The following is a 24,919-nucleotide window of genomic DNA, read 5'->3' as shown; positions in this document are numbered from 1 at the left end:
AGGTTAGACTCATAAGATGAGCTGAATGAAAAATCTTCCTTTTTTTTCTATTCTCTGAAAGAGTGGGTAGGATTAGAGCAGTGGCTCTCAACTGAGGACAATTTTATCCCTTACAGGACATTTGCCAATGTCTGGAGACATTTTTGGTTATCAAAACTGGGGAGATGTTACTGGCATCTAGTGGGTAGAGGCCGAGGATACTGCTGACCATCCTGCAATGCACAGGACAGCTGCCTCCTCTCCCGCCAGCAAAGAATTTTACCCAGAATGTCAATGGTCAGTGGTGCTGAGGCTGTGGTTTATTTTCTCATTCTGAGAATAATCACTCTCCTCATTTTGTATGTGTAATTTGGTATTTTTTCAGAGAGGGCTTCAAAATTTATATAAGCTTCAGGCCCCATAGAACCTGGACCTGGTGGGAGAAAGAGAGGGCACCATATAGAGGAGGGGTGTGTGTGTGTGGTGTGTGTGTGTGTGTGTGTGTGTGTGTGTGTGTGTCTGTGTGACAGAGAGAGAGAGAGATCATTGAGTCAAAGCCAATGCTAGAGAGAGGGGGAAAAAGAGAGAAATTTTGTTTAGACATAATTTTCAAATAATCACAGTGACTAAGAATTGGCCACAAGCAACAATTCCAAGAACTGAAGAAAATAATTAGTGTGGTATATGGTCTAGTAATTTTTGGTTCTCTCTCCTAGAGAAATGCTAGTACACATACATAAAGACATGTCTGAGGATGTTCCCTGAAGCAATGTTTGTAAAAACTGAAAAACTGGAAGCAATCTACATTTCAAATCAGTAGAGTAATGGATGAAGTGTGATATATTCATACAAAAACTCTACAGCAGTTAAAAGGGAGCCAGATTTATATCTGTCAACATGGATACATCACAGGAATATATTTTTTAAATAAAAAAGCCGTTGCATAACTATTCTTACCATATTTTTATGTTAATACATTTACATATGTATGCATGTACTACATTGTGTGTTTATATAATACATTTTCATAATGCATTCACACTCAAAATATTATTACATATTTTCTGTAGATAAAATGCATGTAAATATTGAAATGGCCTTAAAAGGCATTACATTACACACTGAACAAGTGTATAAGAGTAGTTAACTCTGAGGGATAAGGAGTACAGCAACATGATTGAAGAAAAAAATGTCAAGTGTATAGTAATTTTATCTGTATTGTTCTAATTTTTAAGAGACGAATGTGTTCAAATGTTTCATATGTAATTTTTAAAAATAGATTTAAAAAAGATAATGAAATCATGCCAAATTGTTCAGGGTTAATTTCTTTTTTTCCTTCCAGTTTTATTGAGATATAATTGCCGTACAGCACTGTATAAGTTTAAGGTGTATAGCACAATGATCTGACTTACATACATCATGAAATGATGACCACAGAAAGTGTAGTGAACACCCATCATCTCACATAAATTCAAAATATAAAAGAAAGAAAAAAATTTTTTTTCCTTGTGATGAGAACTCGACTCATTCTTAAAAACTTTCATATATAACACACAGCAGTGTTAATTATATTTATTATGTTGTACATTACATCCCTACTACTTATTTATCTTATAGCCAGAAGTTTGTATCTTTTGATCACCTTCATCCAATTCCCCCTCTCCCCACTCCCTGCCTCTGGTAACCACAAATTTGAATTTTTTTCTCTATGAGTTTATTGTTTTTGAAATATAATTGAACTTAAAACTAACAAGTTATGGGAGAGTTCAGCACCCCAGCTTGTGGACATATTGGGATGAAATGTCACTCCTCGGTTCCTGATACCAAGGACTCACTTATTTTATAATTTATGAAGCTGATTTCAACAGATTTAGCACCATGCTGACAATTACCAACCTTCTTTCCTTTAGGAGGTAACAGGGTGTTAGGGGAAATGTTTGCTCTCCCCCCAGAGGCTCCCAACCCAGCCTGCGCAAGGAGGACCATCAATTCATTCAACAAAGACTTGAAGTTGAGCGTAAATTCCTTCTGGAGTGGTTTAATATTGTTTTCCCAATTTATATCCTCCAAAGAAATGAAGGCCCGTTTAGCTCTAGGCTTTCTATCATGACACAGCACAAAGAACACCTGAAACCTAATATTAATTCCTAATTATTTTTTTAATCTTTCAGTTGGTTTTTGTATCCAATAAATGGAAATTTGAGAAAGAGACAAATCTGTTGAGACATTGATCCAGAATATAAAAATGAGTTATGAAAGAGTGCTTAGAGCAGCAGCTGGTATATGGTATATGGCAAATGCTGTTAGTATTAGCAATTACTACAAATATGATAGCTATTATTGCAACCATTTCCAATACTAATATTGCTACACCAAGAAGAAGCAGATATTTTGATTGTTTTCAACTTTTGTATGATGTTAGAAACAAATTTTTACAAATTAAGAACTGTAGAGATAAGGTATTCTTACCTCTAGCAGAACGTGTTTTATGGGGTTTCAGTTCCCTGTGGGAAGGGTGCGCATTCTCTTCAGAAACCCTCATCCCTGCCTAGATCTTCCCCATCAGTTCCTTAACTAGGTTGATGAGAAAGTGTGTATATATGTGTGTGCGTGTGTGCTGGGAGCGGGGAGAGGGGGGAGGGTTGTTGCTGGGAGTCAAGGACTTAGGTTTTAGCATCTGACTTCTTCCCTCCCTTTCAAGCCAGGAGGGTTCACTTTTCTACTTTATGAATTTACCAAAAGCAAAAGGAATATTCCCTCTCACTTGGTATATAAACCAGAGGAGAGTATTTCTGTTAACCTGTGAGGGTTCTTGTTAGAACTGGAAGAGAATACTGTCTCAGTCAGAGATGGCCTCAGTGGTGTCCCATTCCAGGCGTCGTGCCCCCACCTTCTTGCTATTGCGGCATCATTATCCAAAGCTTAGAGTGAAGCTAAGAAAGAGAACATAGAATATGATATTCTACTGGTGAGGTGAAATATATTTATAATCCTTGACCCTACCCCTGTCTGCCAGGTTTTTGTTTGTGTCAGTTTTCAAGTTTCTGCAGAATTGGAAGGCCATCACTTAAAATGGCCCCTGGTCACTTATTCCTCGGTCAATAAAAAGTTAAATACAGTTGCCTTGTCACGTCTATTACCTAGCAAGGATGGCACGATGAATTGAGCTGACGACTGGACTTTAAATCATGGATGTGTAGGATTAACCGTTTTGGCTCACTCACTCATTCATTAGCATCAGATTCTGGTTAATTGATATTCTATTTCCAAAGACCTCCTTCTGCCTCTTTAACACAACCCCTTTCAAGACAGTTTTCACCAGTGGAATTAAAGAAACCAGACGTGGCTGGTTAATAAATAAATGTGTATACCTTTGTGGGTGTATGAAATTGTTAATATTAGAAAGCACTGAACTAGTATAACCTGCCAGTGTCTCTCTGGTTCATGCTAACTTCCAGTCATAGAGTCCAACAAAAGAGGATTATTTAAATCTGTTTGATGGAATACTATATACTACACTATACTATATAGTTACCTAAAACTGTGTTACAGAAAAATATTTAATGGCATAGAAAGATAATGAGAAAAAGGTGGTTAAATAACAGTATATATAATTTGTACAGTATAATCCTTTTTTTTTTTTAACAAAAGGGCCATAACATACATATACAAGGAAATAAGATATCAAAACATACACCAAAATCTTAACAATGATTAGTCTGGGTAAAGGAATTATGAGTAATTTTCCCCTTTGTGTATGTTTTTCTCTGTGTTCCCCAAATTTCTGCTTTTAACACAAATTGTGTTTGCGAAACCCAGTAACATTTTCCTTTTCAAAGGATGGTGGTAGAGTATGACTGGCTGACTGTCTAGACAAGAACTCATAGTGTGTGTGCATTCGTGGGGTCATCACAAGTTCAGGGGCTCTTTCCCAACTTTCAAGTTTATGAGCACAATTTGAGTAGTTCACTAAAGAACTAATGATGATATAAAATGATTAGATATGTTCCTTGCTCTCAACCCCCATTACACCTACATTATTTTTCCATTAGGATAGGTTTCCCTAAATGTAATCATTTCTTCAAAGAATTTGACTCTTTTAAGGCTCTTGAAGCAGGGTACCAAGTCACTTTTCAAAAAATTTTTACTAGTAATGTAGCAAATGACAGGATAGTGCCCTCCTAAACACTATTTTTTAAATTATTTCCTGCCTTTCGAACAGTTATAACGGTATTCTACTTTATTTTAATTTGTATTAAAATTTTCTAATAACAAGTTCACTTTTTAAAAAAAAACTTATTCTACTTTTCTTTGGTTACAACTTTTAGAGAGCGCAGATTTCAGTTGTGTGAGAGGAAGAAGCAGGAGGCTGGGAAAGGAGCATTCGTCCAGGAGTCAGGAATCAGGGTTCTACTGCAATAACTTTCTCAATGGCCTCCCCACTCCCATGCTTGACCCTGTCGAATCAGCAGAGTGCTCACTTAGAAACTTTAATCAGATCACGTCCCTCTCCTGCTTAAAACCATCCAATGGCTTCCCATTGCTTTTAAAATAAAATGCATGATGGGCAAGGCTCCCCTAAGCAACCTTGCTCACTTCACTGCAACCACGCTGCCTTCCCTTCGTTCCTCATTCCACTGTTTCCCACCTCAGTCTCTGTCCTTGCCTGGAATGCTCCTTTCTCATTTCCACACCTGGCTCGGGTTCCTTCAGGGTTTAGCTTAAATATCACTTCCTCTGACAGGCCTTTCCTGCCTCTCCATCACATTCATTCTGTTTTTTCTTCCTGGGACCTATCACCGCCTGAAATTATCCTGATCATATGTAGGTTATCTTGTTCTGTTCCTGTCTCACACACCAGAACGTAAGCTCTGAGACATGCAGCATTGACTGGATCCCTTAGTACCACAGCCCAGCCTCTAGTAGATTAGACATTATTAGTTGAGTGAGTGAAGACCTACGCAGACCTCAGGGAACCTCATCTTTAATAAGAGAGTTAACTAGATGAATGCGAGTAGGTTTAAGTGGAAGCACCCTCTCAATGACGCCAGCGGGGATTTCTAGAAACCTCAGGCGAGGAAGTCTTAATAGAGAATTAGGGAGCGAGGGGGTGGAGAGTCAATGAGGAGAACCTTTGCGGTGTAGTCGTTCCATCTGTTGGAGAGCGCAGGAGACCCTAGCGCGATGTTTTAGGGGAGAAGCAGGCAAAGAGCCATTTGAAAAAGTCTTTTTTTTCTTTTGTGTGTGTGTGTTTTTTTTTTTTTTTTGGACACGGAGACCTGATTGAAAGCAAAGTAAGAAGACTCGCCGGACTCCAAACCGGCGAGTCCCGGCGCACTCGGGACCCCGGCCCACCCAGGTACCGCCGCAAACGCCGCTCTCCGTCCCCTCCCGGATCTGTTTCCTCGGAGCGCTGAAAAGGCTTTCAAAATACTAAATGCAACTGACATCTTTTTCTGAGTTAAAAACAAACAAAACCTCTGAAAATAGAGAGCAGAAAATCCCGTATCCGCTTCCCGCGAGTTCCCAAGCCCCACCGCTCTGTTCTCGCCGGCTCAGGTTAGGCCCTGCACAGGGCGGTGGGAGGGGTGGGGTATGCCCGCTGACGCTACGGGCCTGGACTGCGCAGGCGCGGGGCGGGCTCGCGGGGGAGTCGCGCGTCGCTCACTTCGCGCGGGAGTGGGGCGCTGGAGCGTCGGAGCTGCGGGTCTGTGGGAACGGAAGCCACAGCCAGGAAGAGAGGCAGCCAGGATGGCGACTCCGAGCAGGAAAACGTCCACCCCAAGTCCCCTGGCCCCCAAGAGAGCTTTCCCGAGAGGCCCCTCGTCGGAAGTCCCGAACAAGAAAAAGAGTCCGGCCCCACCGGCGGCGCTGCCGCCACTGCCGCTGCAGTCGTCCGGGCCTTTCGTTGAAGGCTCTATCGTCCGCATCGCGATGGAGAACTTCCTGTGAGTGGCCGGAGGCCGTGCCGCGGCGGGGGAGGCGAGCGGGCCTGCACACTGGGGGCGCGGGCTGAGTGCGTGCGGGGCCGGGTGGGTGGATGTGTGCCTGGTTTGTGCGTCTGACAGTAAATTCTTGCCGGGATTGCCGTGAGGATATTTACTTGTGGGCCGTGGAGATCGACGTGTGTGTTGATGCGGTAGTTGTGTGTGTAGTGTGTTACGGTTTTTAAATTCTTAATGCCAACGTTGCTTGAAGGCGTCATATGGCGGGCCTTGGAAGTAGTAGGAATTAGATCTCCGCCCGCTGGGAGTCACGGCCTAGAAAGGTAGGACGTAATCTGTAATTCACAAAACTATGCGTTCTGGGAACTTAGAGGCTGCAACAGTTAAATCAGAGTGGCAGTGATGCTGCGGCAGATACGTGAGGAGTAGGCAGTTGCCAGGTGGACAAAGATGGTGAAGGTTGTTCTGGATGGAGGTTGAAATGTACAGGAACACTGCGCCTTACTTTCAGTTGTTGCGCCTCCCAACAGACCCTTGACTCCTTTAAATCTGGTTTTCTTCCCTGGTTCCTTTCTTACCCTTCAGACAACTAACCATAACACTCACTTTAGAATTGAGTAAACATGTTCTAACACAAATACCGTGTATCCGTTTAGCACCTTGGAGTTCGTTTGATCAAGGCCTGTTTTTTTTTATTTTTTTCTTTTTTTTTAAGCTTTCACAGAGCGGTGTAGGGAAAACAGAATTGCAGTAACAACAGGAACATTTTTTTTCCCAAGCATCTATCATGTGCCAGGTATAGAAGTAGGTGCTTTATTTACACAGTGCCCTCATTCATTCCTCATAACAACTCTTTATATCACCTCCATTGATAAGCTTAGAGAGGTTAATTTGCCGACGTTTACACAGCTAATAAGTAGGTGAATTGCTGTTTGAATCCAAATAGGGAAAGATAAATATAATTAAATGAAGTACCTACCATAATAATGTATATGCGTCATGATGCCGTGCGGGCACAAAGGATGAAATGATTAATTTCGTCCACAGTTGTGAGAAGGGCTTTGTACTGAGGGTTATGAAAGTCTTAAAAAAAGGGAAGAGCAAGGAACTGCCTGAAACAGTTTGCTATATTGGGGAGATTTCCAGTATTTTAGTATGGCTAGAACATAGGATGTGAGCTAGTATGTGGACAGAGTAGATACTGAAGATGTAGACAGATGTTGAGGGTCTGTGTTTCCTTTGCCGAGGAATTCCAACTTTATCCTGTAGGCAGCCAGGATGCATTTTAAGCAGGGCATGACATATGATTTATATTACTTTGGAAGCAGTGTGAAGGATGATTTAGAAAGGGTGCAAGATTGTAGGCAAGAAGGCTTTTACAATATGAAGGCAGAGATGATTAGGGTTTGAACCTAGCAGTGGGAAGTAGGATCAGAAAGAAGAGATTTGACAGGATTTGGCTGCAGATTAATTGTGAGGCATGAGAGTAAGGGAGGAATGGAGCATTTTTCTCAAGTCTCTGCCTTGGCAAGTTGGTCATATATAGTGCTATGCAGAAGAAGGAGCAATTTGGGGAGGATAATAATAAATGCCTTTTGGATCCTGTGAACTGAAGTTTCCTGTGGGGCATCTTAAAGATCTTTTATAGTCAGTAGTTTTAAGGGTTTGGAGCTTACAGGAAAATGTGAGAGGTGAGAGACTTGAGAATCATGCATATAGGTGATTGTTGAAATTGCAGAAATGGTTGAGATTGCCCAAAAGGGAATATAAATAGGAATAGAAGGCTGAGTACGGTGTCCTGGAGGAATGACAACATTTAAGGGCGAGCAGAAGAACTCACAGACTAAGAAGGAACTGTTCAGGAAAGTAAGAGGAGAACCGTGGGAGAGTATTATCAAAGAAGCCAAGGAAAAAGAGCGCTTCAAAAATATCATCTGCTACATTGAAGTCAGATAACAGGACAGAAAAGAACCTGCTGCATTTAGCAGTTAGGAAATCTTTGACACTTTGAAGTAGTGGAAGCAGAAAACTTTGCAGTCATTGAAGAATGAATGAGTGTGAGGAAGTAAAGCTTGGATGTGAAGAGGAGAAAGAAAAGGTAGCTGGCAAGTGTAGAGCTAGGGGAGGTTTTGTTTATTTTTACAATGAGAGGACTTTGAGTTTTAGGAATGAAGTAGGAAGAGTAGGCTTAGAGAACCGAAATGGCCTGGAAGAGGGTAGTCAAAGGAAGGATTCCTGGTAGTTAACCAAGTCGAATGGGATCGAGAGTGGGGGGAGAGATTTCTAGGCAGAGGGAATAGCATGTGCAAAGGCTTGGAGAAAGAAGGAAGCATAAGATAGTCAAGAAACTGAAAGAAATTCATTATAGTTAGAATATAGAGGTCTTATTAGAGAATAGGGGAAGGAGATAGAAAGTAGAAAACGATGAGCTAGAGCTAAGTTATGAAGGGTCCTATTTTTTCTTTTTTTTAAAAAAAACTTTATGTATGTATGTATGAACGTATGGCTGGGTTTGGTCTTCGTTGCTGCGCGTGGGCTTTCTTTAGTTTTGGTGAGTGGGGGCTACTCTTCGTTGCAGTGCACATGCTTCTCATTGTGGTGGCTTGTCTTTGTTACGGAGCACGGGCTCTAGGCATGTGGGCTTCAGCAGTTGTGGCACATGGGCTCAGTACTTGTGGCTCGCGGGCTCTAGAGCGCAGGCTCGGTAGTTGTGGCGCACGGGCTTTGTTGCTCTACGGCACGTGAGATCTTCCCGGACCAGGGCTCAAACCCATGTCCCCTGCATTGGCAGGTGGATTCTTAACCACTGCGCCACCAGGGAAGTCCTTCTTTTTCTTCAAAACAAGTTATTTCAGATTTGCTTGTCTACCAACATGATTTGGTGATTGATTGGATGATGGGCGGGTGGGTAGTGTGGATAGAGATGAAGGAGATGGTAAGAATCAAAGATGATGCAAAACTAATGCCTAGGTTTCTGACTTGGGCAGTGAGATGAATGATGATATCCTTCACTAAGAGACTGTAAGAGTGGTTTTAGATGGAGAAGATGGTGGGTTTAATTTTGAATGTGTTAAGTTTGAGGTGACTCTATCCAAATAGAGTTCTTGAGGTGGGAATTCCATCTATATAGGTCATCTGGACTGACTTTCAGCATATAGATACTACCTGAGGCCATGGAGAATACGTGAGGTACTAGGCAAAGTATGTAGACTGAGAAGAGGGTGGGCCTCTGACGTTAGCTCTTTCAGGGCGAGCTCAGAGCAAAGGGAACTCACAAAAAGGGAATTCCCAGTAAACATATTGTAGAGTCAGAAAGGTTTTTTAAAATGCAGAGGCTTGGGCTTCCCTGGTGGCGCAGTGGTTGAGAGTCCGCCTGCTGATGCAGGGGACATGGCTTCGTGCCCTGGTCCGGGAAGATCCCACATGCCACGGAGCGGCTGGGCCCGTGAGCCATGGCCGCTGAGCCTGCGCATCCAGAGCCTGTGCTCTGCAACGGGAGAGGCCGCAACAGTGAGAGGCCCGTGTACCGCAAAAAAAAAAAAAAAAAAAAAAAAAAAAAAAATGCAGAGGCTTTATTTTGTTTTTGGCAATTTTACCTGTTTATAATATTTGTGTGTATAGTATAGGCCATAAGTTCTCATGCTTCTTCCTGTTGTATTTATTGTTTGCTTAAATACCAGTTGCATTACTATTTTAGTAAGACGGTCACACAGATTTCACATCAGGAAATTCCAGTATTAATAGAATGGGGCTTCATGTGTTGGGTTAAGAAGTTCCATGTCAGATACTTTTCCAGATGTCTGAAATTCCCAAACTAGTTTTATTTTAGCCATTGTAAAGGGTTGCTTTAAGACTCAGCTGTTACTAGAATAAAGCTTCTGAAAAGATAGATAGGTGCTGTACAGAGATGTGGGGTTGGAAACCTGCCAGAAAATACCTCTCTTTACCACCTGTATTTATTTTATTACCACGTGGCATTTCAGAATTGTTAATTTGTTTGAGTGTTAAAGTTAAAGTGTGCTTGGTTAAATTATTTTAATACTTAGCAGGTAAGAGGCTAAGGTTTTTTTTACTCTTGGGGAATTAGTTGGCAGCTAACTGAAAGACCCCGTGGGAACAGGACATTATTTATGGGTTCCAATTCAGAATATTCAAAGACAAGGTAGAAGGATATCTGAGTCAGAGTTCACTTCACATTTTGCCGTAGCTGTCCCGGAGTACTAATGTGGATTAGATGCTACTGTTGCATGTAGAGTGCTGGACAGCATGCTGCCTTCTAGTATGAGGGAATGTTACAAAAGTGCTTGGTGATGATGCACTCTTGTTTCCTCCCATAGAAATAAAATTTACTTGAATTTGTACTAAAAATAGATCCTTTGGTGAATGTCTGGCAGCATATTAAAGGAATTGGATGTTATTTTTTAAGTAATAATAAAAATTAAACTATTGGCTTGATATATCTTCAGTTTTCTAATTAGAATAGAAATAATTTGGTTGACTATGAGAAGTTGCTAGTAAGCATTTTAATTCAAGAGAAATATAAATGTAAAATCCACAGATTCAGGATGAGCCATGGCTTCACTTACATATAATTTGGTTAAAAATTATCTTATTTGTATAGTAGCTTTGATGTACTCTCTCATGTATTGTAATTATTAAAGAGTAAATAATGTGAAACTTTGCTTTATTCAGCAGACTTAATATTTGAAAAAAAGCACATGAAGTCTTATTTTCCCATGAATGTTCTTATTTTAGATACACATTATCACTTTTTCATTTCTCCCACTGACAGATTTTTTTCCCTCTAGTTTATTAACAACCTATAAATTAACCTTACATTAAATTTGTAAGGTTAGGTGGTTTTTAAAAGAATTTGAGGAAGCCTGTAGGTAATGATAAGGGTAAAGGAAGAAAAAGTGCTTTGGTAAGAAAATATTCTTCACTTCTTATCTCTGCTTAGTAATATCACCTCTTTATAATTTAGAACATATGATATCTGTGAAGTATCTCCTGGGCCCCACTTGAATATGATTATTGGAGCTAATGGAACAGGGAAGTCCAGCATCGTGTGTGCCATTTGCCTTGGATTAGCAGGCAAACCTGCTTTCATGGGACGGGCAGATAAGGTGAGTTAACATATGTACTTTTTAACAGAATTCAAAGCCATGAATTGCTTTTAGTAACAAATCAATTTCTGTATCTCCATTCCTTGAGTATAGCAAATGTGTTGTGCTTGAATATAAATAATGAAGTTGGCAGGGACACTGTGGGGAGATTTCCATTTCCAGAAGTAGTGTGCACTATATACCTAGAGAATTCTCCAAGTATGTAACGCCTGCAACCTTAGAAATAATGTAAAATATATCTTTTTAAATGTATTTCTGGGCTTGTGGAAAGGTGAAGTAAGTTTACAAAGGGCACAAACAAAGTAGTTTGGATCTAAAGATTTCTACAAGCTCTGGGGTTGTTTACCCAGGGGCATTTGCTTTACCTTGCACCCTAAAGCCTGGCTTTGAATTGGTTGCAAAGGATTGGGGGTCCTGAAGGTGCAGAAGGGTTAGAAGATAAAACTAGAAGCCAAGCACTGCATGTAGCAGAAGAAAAAAAAAAATCACAAAGTGGGACAGTGAGGTTACTTATCTCATTGTTAGCTCTGAATACAGTAGATAAAAAAAGAAAATCTTCCAAACAAGTCTTATCCCATACATTGTAATTTTAGTTTAAAGTGGTCCCAGTTAGTAACATCTCTCTTCAGGCAGAAGCAAATGCAAATCCTCTGAAGGAAAAGATCCTCAATCCAGTCCTCAACATAAAGCTCTAAGAAATTCATGAATCCATACCTAAAAACATCACAAAGCATAGGAGGAAATGAATCACCAAAAATGAGAGCTAACAAAAACAACAGACTATACAATCAGACCTACAAAGCTTGTAGACACAGAATGTAAACTAGGAATACTTAATTTATTTAAGGAACTGAAAGAAGGTTGCAAGTATAGCAAAAGAATAAGTAACAAAAAAGATCAGGTAAGTTTGAAAAATTTGATCAGGTAAATTGAATCAAATAGAACATAAAGAAATAACAGTACATGGGAGGGAAACTTCATGGACAGGTAAAACAACAAAGCAGACATATTTGAGAATTTGTGAACCAAAATACTTGACAGTTTTTCTAAAAATGCAATATAGAGATAAAGTGAGAAAAAAGTGTGAAATAGAGATAGTGACCTGATAGTTAATGGACTAAGGAAGAGGCAATATTCAAGAAAGAGTGACTAAGAATTTTCCAGAAATGTTGAAAAACTTGAATCCTCAGATTCAAGATACCTAATATATCCCAGACAGGGTAAATGAAAGAAATACACAAATAGACACATTGTAGTAAATTCCAGAATACCAAACATAGAAGTAATATTGTCTCAGAATGGAAACAGAGGGGGAAAGAAAAGAACAGTTTGAGATGCTCATAAAGGAACTTTGAAAGTATATAATTTAGGAAGAAGGAAAATGATCCCAGAAGGAAGTCTGAGAGGTAAGAAGAAATGGTGAGCAAAAAAATGGTAAACATGTAGGGAAGTAAACTGTGTAAAATAATACTAATGTCTCATTTGTCAAGTTTTTAAATCAAAGAAGATAGTACTACATGTCCTTCCTGGACGACAGGAAGGAAGTGATCAGAGTTGAAGTATTCTTTGAATTTGTATTGTTGGGAGGAAGTTAAAATAATTGGTTAGCTTCAGAGTTTATTAAGCTAAATATGCATGTTAAAATTTCTAGGGTAAGCCAGTAAAAAAATTGAAATATATAATCTCCAAACAAGGAAGGTTAAAGTAGGAAGAGAGAAGTAGAGAAAAAATAACCGCTGCCCAAACAACCCAGAAGGAGTGTCAAGAAAGGAGGAGGAAGAGAAAAGAAAGAGAAATATAGAAAAGGATATTATTAAAAAACATAAAAAAGATAGTGGAAATACATTCACAATAATAATAAATGCTCTACATTCTTGTTAAATGAGAAAGTCAGAGTAGATAAATAAAGTTCCATTCTGTTTTGTTTACAATAAGCATATCTAAAATAAAAAACTACAGAGAAGTTGAAAGTAAAAGGATGAAAAAATACATACCAGGCAAATATTATACAAAAGAAAGTAGGTGTAGCTGAATTTATACCAGGCAAAATAGAATTTAAAGGAAAAAAGAACTTTTAGAGATAAAGATGGTCATTAAATATTGATGAAAGTTTCAGTTCAGCAAGAAGATAATTCAGCTCCCAACTTAAATTCACATTATCTAGTTCCAAAATATATAAGCACAATCACAGAGTTCTTAAAGACAAGTTAACAGCTCCAGAATTATAGTGGAAGAGCTAGTGGTAATCAATAGATCCAATCAGATAAAAAATTAATAAGAGCATAGAAGGTATGAACAACAGTTAGATTGAACTAATGGACATGTTGTAAATACTGCACTCAACAATTGGTAGAGCATACATTCTTTTTAAGCAGAAATGGAATATTTCTTAAAATTAACCGTAAACTGAGCCATAAAGCAATATCAAAAAATATCAAAGAATTGCTACCACATAGACTATGTTCTCTGACCACAGTGCTATTAAGATAGAAATAATAAAGAAGATAACTAAAATTTTCCCATTTGTTCAGAATGAAACATGTACTTCTATATTATCCACAGGTCAAAGAAGAAATTTTAATAGAAACTGAAAAGTAAGAGCAGAAATTAATAAAATAATAAACTGATTCAGTAGGAACCACAAAACTAGAAATTGCTTTTCAAAAATACTATTTAAATCAGTAACTTCTGGGGGCAGGGAGAGAAAGGAAGAAAAAAATATAAGGAATGGCAAAAAGTAATAGTTAAGATATGTTAAATTGTGATCCAGAAAACCCCCAAATTTAAGTGGTTTAAATACACAAAAGATTAATTCTTGCTGCTTATCCAGTGTAGGCCCTTTGTGGTCACTTAGGTACTTTTTAGCCTTATAGAATCTTCATTTCAGTATATACAGTTTACCCTTGAAGAATGCAGGTTTGAACTGCGCAGGTCCACTTATATGTGAATATTTTTCAATAGTAAATATATATGTTGCGCTCATATTTCATTGGACAAAGCATGTCATGAAGCCATAACTTGGATCAGAGAGAAAGAGCAAGTGCAGTCGTTTGCTTGAAAGGAGAATCAGAATATTCACAAACTGCCCTGATGACTCCCACGAGGGTGTTACAAGAATGCAGCAGAGGTTTGAAAGATTATATAAGAATATTATGAGAATCATTATGCCACTCAAGTTTAAATTTTTAAAAAGTTGTAACTATAAATGTTTCTACAACTACTTAAATTATCAAAACTGACTAAGTAGAAAAGATAAATTAGCTGGTAAATTTTTTCTCATAGAGAAAGACAAAGACAATTGTGGATTAGTCCTAATAGCAGTAAGTTTCTATTTTACACAGAGAATGTGACCCTAGGTACTCAAATCAATCAAGGATAGAATGAAAAATTACAAGCCTGTCTCACTCATGAATCTAGAAGCAAAAATCACACACAAAAAAGAAACTGTAGCATTTTGAATTTAATAATACATAACACATCATGACCAAATTGAATTTATTCAAGGAGTGAGAGATGTATTATGTTAATTTTTTCCTAAGAATCAACCACATTTTAAAGGAGAAGAACTCTATGGTCATCTTAATAGAGAAAAAGCATTCAGTTAAATTCCACAGTAATGTATGATTAAAAGCTCTTAGCAAACTAGGAATAGAAGGGACCTTTATTAATTTCACAAAAGATATCTATGAAAATGTACAGCAAGTTCAGGAGCAAGTCAAGGTTGCGTACTACCATTACTATTGAACATTGTACTGGCAGTTCTAGGTAAAACAGAAAAGATACATGTTGGAAAGAAAACTGTCATTCACAGATTATGTGAGTGTCTGCATAAAAACCACAAAGAAACTCCAGATAAGCCTCCTGATGGATCAATATGCAAATTTATCAGGATTACTGGATATAAGATTGTATAACCCAGACACTGACTCTGTAGGCACCTTGATCTTGGACTTCCTAACCTTCAGATTTGTGAGAAATAAATGTTAAAGCCACCCAGCCTGTGGTATTTTTTTTATAGAAGCCCAGACTAAGGCAAGGACCTTTTTACATTCTTTAACTTACTGAGGACTCCAAAACCTTTTGTTTCTGTGAGTTATATCTATTGATTAGAATTAATAATAAACTTAGGGTTTCCCTGGTGGCGCAGTGGTTGAGAGTCCGCCTGCCAATGCAGGGGACACGGGTTCGTGCCCCGGTCTGGGAAGATCCCACATGCTGTGGAGTGGCTGGGCCCGTGAGCCATGGCCGCTGAGCCTGTGCGTCCGGAGCCTGTGCTCCGCAACGGGAGAGGCCACAGCAGTGAGAGGCCCGCGTACCGCAAGAACAAAAACAAAAACAATAATAAACTTAAAAATAATTATCAGATTAGAAATAAAAACTGAGACCCTGCCAAGAAAAGTTGTATAACAAAAATCAATTGCATTTCTATATACTAACAAAGACCAGAAAATGCATTTTAAAATGGACATTACAGCCACAAAAGTACAAGTTTCATAGCAGTAAATTAATAAAAGACGTGTAAGACCTATATGCAGAAATTACAATTTTTATTTAAAAACATTGAAGTTTAGAGAGATGCACTGTATTAATGGACAAGAAGATCTAATATAAAAATGTCATTCTTCTACATATTCAGCGTCATTCCAGTCAGAATCCCTATACTGTCTATATAAATTACAAGCTGACTCTAAATTTTAGGTGGAAGAGTAAAGGGCCAGCAATAGCTAAGATACTTCTAAAGAAATAGGACAAAATGGAAAAACTTGCCTATCAGATATCAAGACAATACAAAATTACAGTAAATTAAGACATTGTGGTATTGGTGTAGGATAGACTAGTGTGATGTGACCGAATAAAGAGCCCAGATACAAAGCCATGATTAGTAAAAACTTGATTTATGACAGAACTGACATTGTGGATGAGTGGGGAAGAGATGAATAAATACTACTGAGACAATTGCTTATTGGTATAGGAAAAAATGAAATTGAGTCCTTTCTTCACACTATAACAAAAATCAGTTCCAGGTATATTAAAGATCTAAATGTGATTGAACAGAAAGTTTCTGGAAAAGATTGGTAGTCGAAGAAAATATCCTTGTAGGGCTTCCCTGGTGGCGCAGTGGTTGAGAGTCCACCTGCTGATGCAGGGGACACGGGTTCGTGCCCTGGTCTGGGAAGATCCCACATGCCGCGGAGCGGCTGGGCCCGTGAGCCATGGCCGCTGAGCCTGTGCGTCCGGGGCCTGTGCTCCGCAGCGGGAGAGGCCACAACAGTGAGAGGCCCGCGTATCGCAAAAAATAAAACACACACACAAAAAAAAAGAAAGAAAATATCCTTGTAACTTCAGATTAAAGAAGAATTTCTTAAATAAAAATATAGACTGCAAAGGAAAGGTTGATAAATTCAACTACAGTAAAATTAAGGAACTTTTGTTCATCAAAAGACAACTTGTAGAGAAAAGACTAGTGACAAATGAGAGAAGGTATATATATAGCACATATAACAAGATTGGTATCTAGACTACATAATCAAAATAATGGCAACTCAGAAGATAAACGAGCAAAAGATATGCTCAGATGTCTCACAGAAGAGGCATCCCAAACAGCCAGTAAATACATGAAAATATGCTCAGCTTCATTAATTATCAGAGAAACGAATTAACCCTGGCATGGTGTATCCATTAGAGCCACAAAAATTCTTGTGGTGCCATGTGGCTTATAAGGATATAAAGCAGTGGGAACTCTGATACATTCTTCGTGGGAATATGAATTTGTACAACCCCCTTGGAAAATATGGCATTACCTAGTAAATCTGTAAATGCCTATATCCAGTCCCTCAAAAATTCTACTTCTAGGTACCTTAGTAAGCTTGTGTCCATTTATACTAGGTGAAATTATGGAAATATTTATAGAAACATTGTTTGCAATAAAGTATAGTATAGTCAAATAAAATTGAATATTATATGACAGTAAAAGCAAACTTTGGCTCATTGGTTAAATCTCAAAAACAGAATTTTAAGGAAAAATGCCATCACAGAAAAATACATGTAATGTGAATTTGTTTCTGGAATGATCAAATATATATATAATATATATTTAATATTTGGAGATTTATACAGTAAAAATAAAAGCAAAAGAATTATCAGCAAATCAATTTAGAGATTACATTTGTCGAGAGAGAAGGACATAACTGGCGTGAATTAAGGAATGTCAGATACACTGGTAGTGATCAGTTCCTTAAATAGGTAGATACATGGTTGTTTTGTTATTTCTTAAACAGTGCATAAAGTTCATATTTACTGTGTGGTATGTATTTCACATAAAAACATGTTTTAAAAAGAAAGTCTAGGGGCTTCCCTGGTGGCATGGTAGTTAAGAATCCGCCTGCCAATGCAAGGGACATGGGTTCGAGCCCTGGTCCGGGAAGATCCCACATGCCGCGGAGCAACTAAGCCCGTGCGCCACAACTACTGAGCTTACATGCCACAACTACTGAAGCCTGCGCGCCTAGAGCCTGTGCTCCCCAACGAGAGAAGCCACCGCAATGAGAAGCCCACACACCGCAACAAAGAGTAGCCCCTGCTCACCGCAACTAGAGAAAGCCCATGCGCAGCAACAAAGACCCAAAGCAACCAAAAATAAATAAAATAATTTTTTTAAAAAAGTCTAAAAGTTGAGTTGTTACTTCACTGTAAAATATTTTTTAAACTTGAAGTGATTCATTTTTCTAAAACTGTTGTAAATATTACGATATTATCAAAATGATATTACAGGTTTCTTAGCCAGGCTTAAAATTTAATGTAGGTTACAAGATTGAGTTTTACACCCCTTATGATTATAAATAACCTATTCAAAATATGATTTTTTAATGCTCTGTGGGAGGCATTTATGAGGTAGAAAAGATACTGCTTTATTAATGATTGGCTTTGTAACCTTAGTCATTTGTCTGGAACTCAGTTTTTCTTTATTTCAAAGAACGGGTTGGGGTAGATAATTTCCAAGGACCCACTTAGATTTTTATAAATATTGATACGTAGTTTTGTCTGTTTTGTGGCCACACTGCCCACTGCTCGGCTTGTGGGATTTTAGTTCCCTGACCAGGGATCGAACCCCGGCTGTTGGCAGTGAAAGCACGGAGTCCTAACCACTGGACCGCCAGGAAATTCCTGATATGTAATTTTCAGAAATCATTTATAAAATCCTTATCTCTGTGTAATGGTCTGCTGGATTGTACTCCAAGGGCTGTATGGTCAGAATGGATTGGGCTGTAACAGTGTTCACCAATCTTCCTATTTATTTGTGTCATAAAGAAGACAAATCTCTCCTCACCCTTGAGTGGTAGACTTTTTAAAGGAAGCTGTGGAGTGCAGTGCAGTGTTTCTTAGATGACAGATTGCAGACCTTGTGTTTAGGGGATGTCCAAGTTCTTAGCAAAAAAACCTTTTTAATGTTGTATTTCTATTTAAATGCTAACATAAAAATTTAGTACAAGCATGTTCTGTACCACCTGTACGGATACTTTATAATAAAAACTTCCTCCTGATCTTTTCTTCCATTTGGTACGAAGTATTTTAATTGTTGCAAGCTAATGAGTAGATGACCCACTCCTACAAAAATGCCACTGTTTTCCCTATCTATGAAGAAACTGAAACACAGGCTAAGTAACCTGGTTAAGGTCAAACAGCTTGTATATGGCAGACTTGAGATTTGAACTAGACACGGTAAAGCCTGTACTCGTGATCATTAAGCTGTACTTTCTTGTTACAGGAACAGGCTTTTTCATATTTCTGGGTTTCACTTTCATAATCTATAAAATGGATGTAACATATAGCTCATAACTTTGCTCATGAGTATTAAATGAGAAAATTGTATATAAAGTGCTTAGCACAGAAACATTTAGTAATGCTTAATAAATGTTAACTGTTGTGGTTATAATTGTCATCATCACTATTAAAAAGACAATTATTTGCAAGGTGCAGTTTTTGCCTTTTTTTAAGTATTACTTACTTACAGCCTAATTTAAGATCCAATCTGATTTTTTTAGGCCCAGGGTCTTTTTTCATACTTATGCTCAAATATATAGAAACTAGCTTAAATATGTCTATTATACTATATAAATTGTACTTACTTAAATTGTATTTACTACATGTATTGCTCTTTTTTTTAAGTGCTGGGTGGTAGGTGTATCCTAGTTAATAACAGGATGAGTACTTTTAGAGTGATTGTTAATAATATTTAATCTGTGCAACTCCATAGAAGTACCCAGGGTCTGGAGCTGGGCTACCTGGGCTCAGATCCTTGCTCTGCACTACTTACTGGCTCTGTCATGAACTTTGTAAGAGGCTATTAGGCACATAGAAGGTTCAATGAATGGTAACTTAGATGATTACTATCTGTGAGTGGAACCAATGGAGGAGTCTAAATCTGGGAAGGATACAATTAGAAAGTGATGGGAATGAATGTACAGAGTAGTTATTGAAAGAATCTGACAAATGATGACTTTGCTAAATCGCTCATTGTTAACCTGGGAATGTCATCACACAGCTCACTTTGTCTTTCTTATATCTTAGGTTGGCTTTTTTGTGAAGAGAGGATGTTCCAAAGGCATGGTTGAAATTGAATTGTAAGTGTTAAAAGTGCTAAAACCACATTTGCCTACATAATTTCTTAGTTTATGTTCATGCTTTCCTGATGACTTTAGTCAAGAGTAATAATACATTATTGTGGCATAGATATTGGAAATAATATTTAAGGGATACTTTATCTAGAGAGGTAAGGTGTTTTTTGTTTTGTTTTTGGTTTTTTTTAATGCATCTTTTAAAAAAATTATTTATTTATTTATTTATTTATTATTTATTTATTTGGGTTGTGCCGGGTCTTAGTTGCGGCAGGTGGGTTCCTTAGTTGTGGCATTTGGACTCTTAGTTGCGGCGTGCATGTGGGATCTAGTACCCTGACCGGTGGTTGAATCCTCGCCCCCTGCATTGGGAGCATAGAGTCTAAGCCACTGCATCACCAGGGAAGTCCCTTAATGCATCTTTTAAAACCTGAATTGTAAGAACTTTCTTCTGGAAAAATTCTTAAGGAAATTAGAAATTTATGGGAGATAATGAAATAGAAATATACCACTATTAAATATTCATTAAGAAGTTGCAGTATTTTTTACAAACTTAAGCTTTCTTTTTTCTGATTTTGAAAGCAAAATATTTGCTTGTTTAAAAAAATGCAAACAATGTAGGAGTGTAAAAAGACAAAAGCCTTCTTGCCATAATTCCACTTCCAGAAACGACCACTGTTAGTAGTTTGGTGAACTTCGTGTATGGCAGATACTTGGCATTTATGTCACCATTTTCCATTCCCTCCCTCATGGTAGAAATTGATAATTCATTATGGTGTTCTTTTCCCTTAAACCTAGATGTTCTGAGTTTACCACTCTTGGCAGCCATTTCTGATGGATGAGAGTTACTCTTCAAGATGAAACCAGTTGACCATCCTTGGTGCAGATACTTTGTCTTTTATATATGAATATGCACATCCTTTAGGTGAATTTTAGAGTGTTGTTTTTTGGAGTGTTTATAGAAAGTTATTGAATTTTCTTAGCTGAAATAGCTCTTAAAGATTATCTAATACTTTATTTTATAGGAAATGAGGAAGTGATCTTTATTCAAAAATTGTTGAAAATTTTTAAAAAAATTGTTGAAAATTTTAGAATTTATGTAGAGATGAGAAATAGGCACACATGGAAGAAAACAGTTAAAGAGGTTATGCTCAACTTATTAAAATATAATGGTGGTATTTTACTGAAGGATACAAAACCAAGACCTGAATAAATGGAGAAGCATATTATGTTCTAAAAATATAAATTTGTAGTCACCATTAACATGTCAGTCCTTTCCAAGCTAATGTATAAATCTCATATAATTCCAATAAGAGTCTCAACACGTAAATTTATAAGTTGATTATAAAGTTCATCGGGAAGAATAAACCCAAGAGGTCTTGAAAAGTAGAATCATGAATAAGACATTTATGTAACAGATGTTAAAGTGTAAAATAAGCCTTTTCTTAAGATTTAATTTTTCTTTTATATTGGAGTATAGTTGATTTACAGTGTTGTGTTAGTTTCAGGTATATAGCTAAGTCATTGTTATACATATACATATATCCATTTTTTTTCAGATTCTTTTCCCGTATAGGTTATTACAGAATATTGAGTAGAGTTCCCTGTGCTGTAGAGTAGGTCCCTGTTGATTATCTGTTTTATATATAGTAGTGTGTATATGTTAATCCCAAACTCCTAATTTATCTGTTTCCAAGTCCCCCACCCCCACCCCACAATCCCAAGTCTGCTTTCGAAATCTGAGTCTGTTTCTGTTTTGCAAATAAGTTCATTTGTATCATTTTTTTTTTAGATTCCACATGAAAGTGATATATGATATTTGTCTTTCTCTGTCTGACTTACTTCACTTAGTATGATTATCTCTAGGTGCATCCATGTTGCTGCAAATGGCATTATTTTATTCTTTTTTATGGCTGAGTAATGTTCCATTGTATATACGTACCACATCTTCTTTATCCATTTCTCTGTCATTGGACATTTAGGTTGCTTCCATGTCTTGGCTATTGTAAATAGTGCTGCAGTGAACATTGGGGTGCATGTATCTCTTCAAATATGCATGTATGGTTTTCTCTGGATATATGCCCAAGAGTGGGATGTATGGTAATTGTTGGAACATATGGTAATTCTATTTTTAGTTCCTTAAGGAACCTCCGTACTGTTCTCCATAGTGGTTGTACCAATTTACATTCCCACCAACAGTGTAGGAGGGTTCCCTATTCTCCACACCCTCTCCAGCATTTATTGTTTGTAGACTTTTTGATGACGGCCATTCTGACCCGTGTGAAGTGATAGATACCTCATTGTAGTTTTGATTTGCATTTCTCTAATAATTAGTGATGTTGAGCTCTTTTCATATGCTTTTTGACCATCTGTATGTCTTCTTGGGAGAAATGTGTATTTGGACCTTCTGCCCATATTTTGATTGGGTTGGTTGTTGTTTTGATATAGAACTGCATGAGCTGTTTGTGTATTTTGGAGATTAATCCCTTGTTGGTTGCTTTGTTTGCAGATATTTTCTTCCATTCTGGGGGTTGTCCTTTCGTTTTGTTTATGGTTTCCTTTGCTGTGCAAAAGCTTTTAAGTTTAATTAGGTCCCATTTGTTTATTTTTGGTTTTATTTTCATTACTCTAGGAGGTGGGTCCAGAAAAGATACTGCTGTGATTTATGTCATAGAGTGTTCTGCCTATGTTTTCCTCTAAGAATTTTATAGTATCCGGCCTTACATTTAGGTCTTTAATCCATTTTGAGTTTATTTTTGTGTATGGTGTTAGAGAATGTCCTGATTTCATTCTTTCTGTCTAGTTAATAAAGCTGTTAATAGTATGGAATTCGTACAGAAAATTAGAGGAGCAGAATGGAGAAAATAGGAACAGTTCTAAATGTATATAAGAATTTTTTTTTGAATTTTATTTATTTTTTTATACAGCAGGTTCTTATTAGTTATCCATTTTATACATATTAGCATATATATGTCAATCCCAATCTCCCAATCCATCCCACTCCCACCACCACTTTCCCCCCTTGGTGTCCATACGTTTGTTCTCTGCATCTGTGTCTCAATGTCTGCCCTGCAAACCGGTTCATCTATACCATTTTCTAGGCTCCACATATATGCATTAACATACGATATTTGTTTTTCTCTTTCTGACTTACTTCACTCTGTATGACAGTCTCTAGATCCATCCACGTCTCTACAAATGACCCAATTTCGTTCCTTTTTATGGCTGAGTAATATTCCATTGTGTATATGTACCACGTCTTCTTTATCCATTCATCTGTCGATGGGCATTTAGGTTACTTCCATGTTCTGGCTATTGTAAATAGTGCTGCAATGAACATTGGGGTGCATGTGTCTTTTTGAGTTACGGTTTTCTCTGGGTTTATGCCCAGTAGTGGGATTGCTGGGTTGTATGGTAGTTCTAATTTTAGTTTTTTAAGGAACTTCCATACTGTTTTCCATACTAGTTGTATCAATTTACATTCCCACCAGCAGTGCAGAAGGGTTCCCTTTTCACCACACCCTTTCCAGCATTTATTGTTTCTAGGTTTTTTGATAATGATCATTCTGACCGGTGTGAGGTGATACCTCATTGTAGTGTTGATTTACATTTCTCTAATAATTAGTGATGTTGAGCAGCTTTTCATGTGCTTCTTGGCTATCTATATGACTTCTTTGGAGAAATGTCTGTTTAGATCTTCTGCCCATTTTTGGATTGGGTTGTTTGTTTTTTTAATATTGAGCTGCATGAGCTGTTTATATATTTTGGAGATTAATCCTTTGTCCGTTCATTCATTTGCAAATATTTTCTCCCATTCTGAGGGTTGTCTTTTCATCTTGTTTATGGTTTCCTTTGCTGCACGGAAACTTAAGTTTCATTATGTCCCATTTGTTTATTTTTGTTTTTATTTCCATTACTCTAGGAGGTGGATCAAAAAAGATCTTGCTGTGATTTATGTCAAAGAGTGTTCTTCCTATGTTTTCCTCATAAAAATTTAATTTATTGTAAAGGTGGCAATTTAAGCATCGGGTATAAATTACTCAAATTGAGTTGAAATAATTAGCTGTTAATTTTTAAAATGGATAAATATAGAGCTTTATTAGCCACCCTGTACATCAATAAAATCTCGATGTGTTAAAGGCTGAGTGAAAAAAATATGTAACTTTGAAAATGATAGGAAAAAATGTAGAATATTTTTTAAATCTCAGGAAAGGGAGAGGCCTTTCTAAGTAGAACAGGATAGCCAATAACAATATAAAGGAAGATAGGAAGAGCTCTAAGGAAGAGAAGGCTTTGATGGCTGGAACTACACGGCCTCTGCCAAATCACGAGGAAAGCTAGGCTGAGAACAGCAGGTCTCCACTTGAGATAGGCTGGGTACCTGGGACCCTTTACCAGAGCACTTGAACCTGGACAAACTTCCCCTGAAGCAACAGAATACAAAGAAACTGTAAGGGACTAAAAATAACTGCACACATGGCAGTTGCGGCAGTTATGAACAATAAGATACAAAAAAGCCACAAACCAGTTGAGGCGCCAGGAGCAAAAGCAGGGCACTGTGCATAATCCCTGCACAAAGCACCACCACGGCAGTGGACAGGTTACCTAAGCTGTACCTCCTGCCCAACCCACGTACCTGCCCCTGTTGTTACCCATTTTAAGGACCCAAGCAGCTCCTCTTGTGGAGTGAGCATGGGCACCTGACTCTTGTTTTCACCCCCTTATGCTGCAGCATTAGACCCAATAAAGCCTTGCCTCGAAAAAAATAAACAAATAAAGGAAAATAAGAAATTTAGGCTCCATAGAAATCTAGCTAAATATAATGGTGCCATAGTTAAAAATGAGTGACAGATGGGAGGAAACATTTTCAGTACAGATAGCATGTACATACATGTCTCAAAATTATCAAAATACCAATGTTTCATCAAGTCAGTAAAAATTATAAACCACTTAATAGAAAATAAGCAAAGAAATTTAATGCAAAGTAAATGGCCAGTAAATATATAAAGAGGCTACACCTCACTAGTTATCAAGGAAATCAAGGTGAGGATTCTTTTCTTCTCAGCTTAGAAAATTTTTAAAATAAAATTCAATCATATGAAGGTATAGGAAAGTGAATCCTGCTGTGCACTGTTTGTGGGAGTACAGGCACTATATCCTATTCGGCAGCATCTGTCAAATATTAAATACAAATATTCTTTGGTCAGTCACTGTTCTAGAGATTGATTGCTCATTGACACAAAAGTAGCTTTTT

The 24,919-nt window shown here is 37.7% G+C and overlaps 1 protein-coding gene across 4 annotated transcripts in view; it reads left to right on the top strand.

The window, feature by feature from the left end:
- Nucleotides 1-5,612: 5,612 nt before the first annotated feature.
- SMC5 (structural maintenance of chromosomes 5) overlaps nucleotides 5,613-24,919 on the top strand; it is a 102,983-nt gene continuing 83,676 nt past the window's right edge. The window contains exons 1-4 of one of the 4 annotated variants that reach the window (XM_032634788.1): nucleotides 5,674-5,927; nucleotides 10,909-11,050; nucleotides 19,619-19,671; nucleotides 20,464-20,590. Coding sequence is in view for 3 of the 4 variants with exons in the window: in XM_032634784.1 (XP_032490675.1) it covers nucleotides 5,731-5,927; nucleotides 10,909-11,050; nucleotides 19,619-19,671 (392 nt within the window). In the remaining variant the exon portion in view is untranslated. Of the gene's footprint in view, nucleotides 5,928-10,908; nucleotides 11,051-19,618; nucleotides 19,672-20,463; nucleotides 20,591-24,919 lie in introns of all 4 variants that reach the window. The other 3 variants (XM_032634784.1, XM_032634786.1, XM_032634787.1) reach the window with 3 other exon arrangements.

The sequence above is a fragment of the Phocoena sinus genome, chromosome 6, assembly GCF_008692025.1.
Source record: "Phocoena sinus isolate mPhoSin1 chromosome 6, mPhoSin1.pri, whole genome shotgun sequence".
Classification (NCBI taxonomy): Eukaryota; Metazoa; Chordata; class Mammalia; order Artiodactyla; family Phocoenidae; genus Phocoena; species Phocoena sinus.
This window is presented reverse-complemented; position numbering and strand designations above follow the sequence as displayed.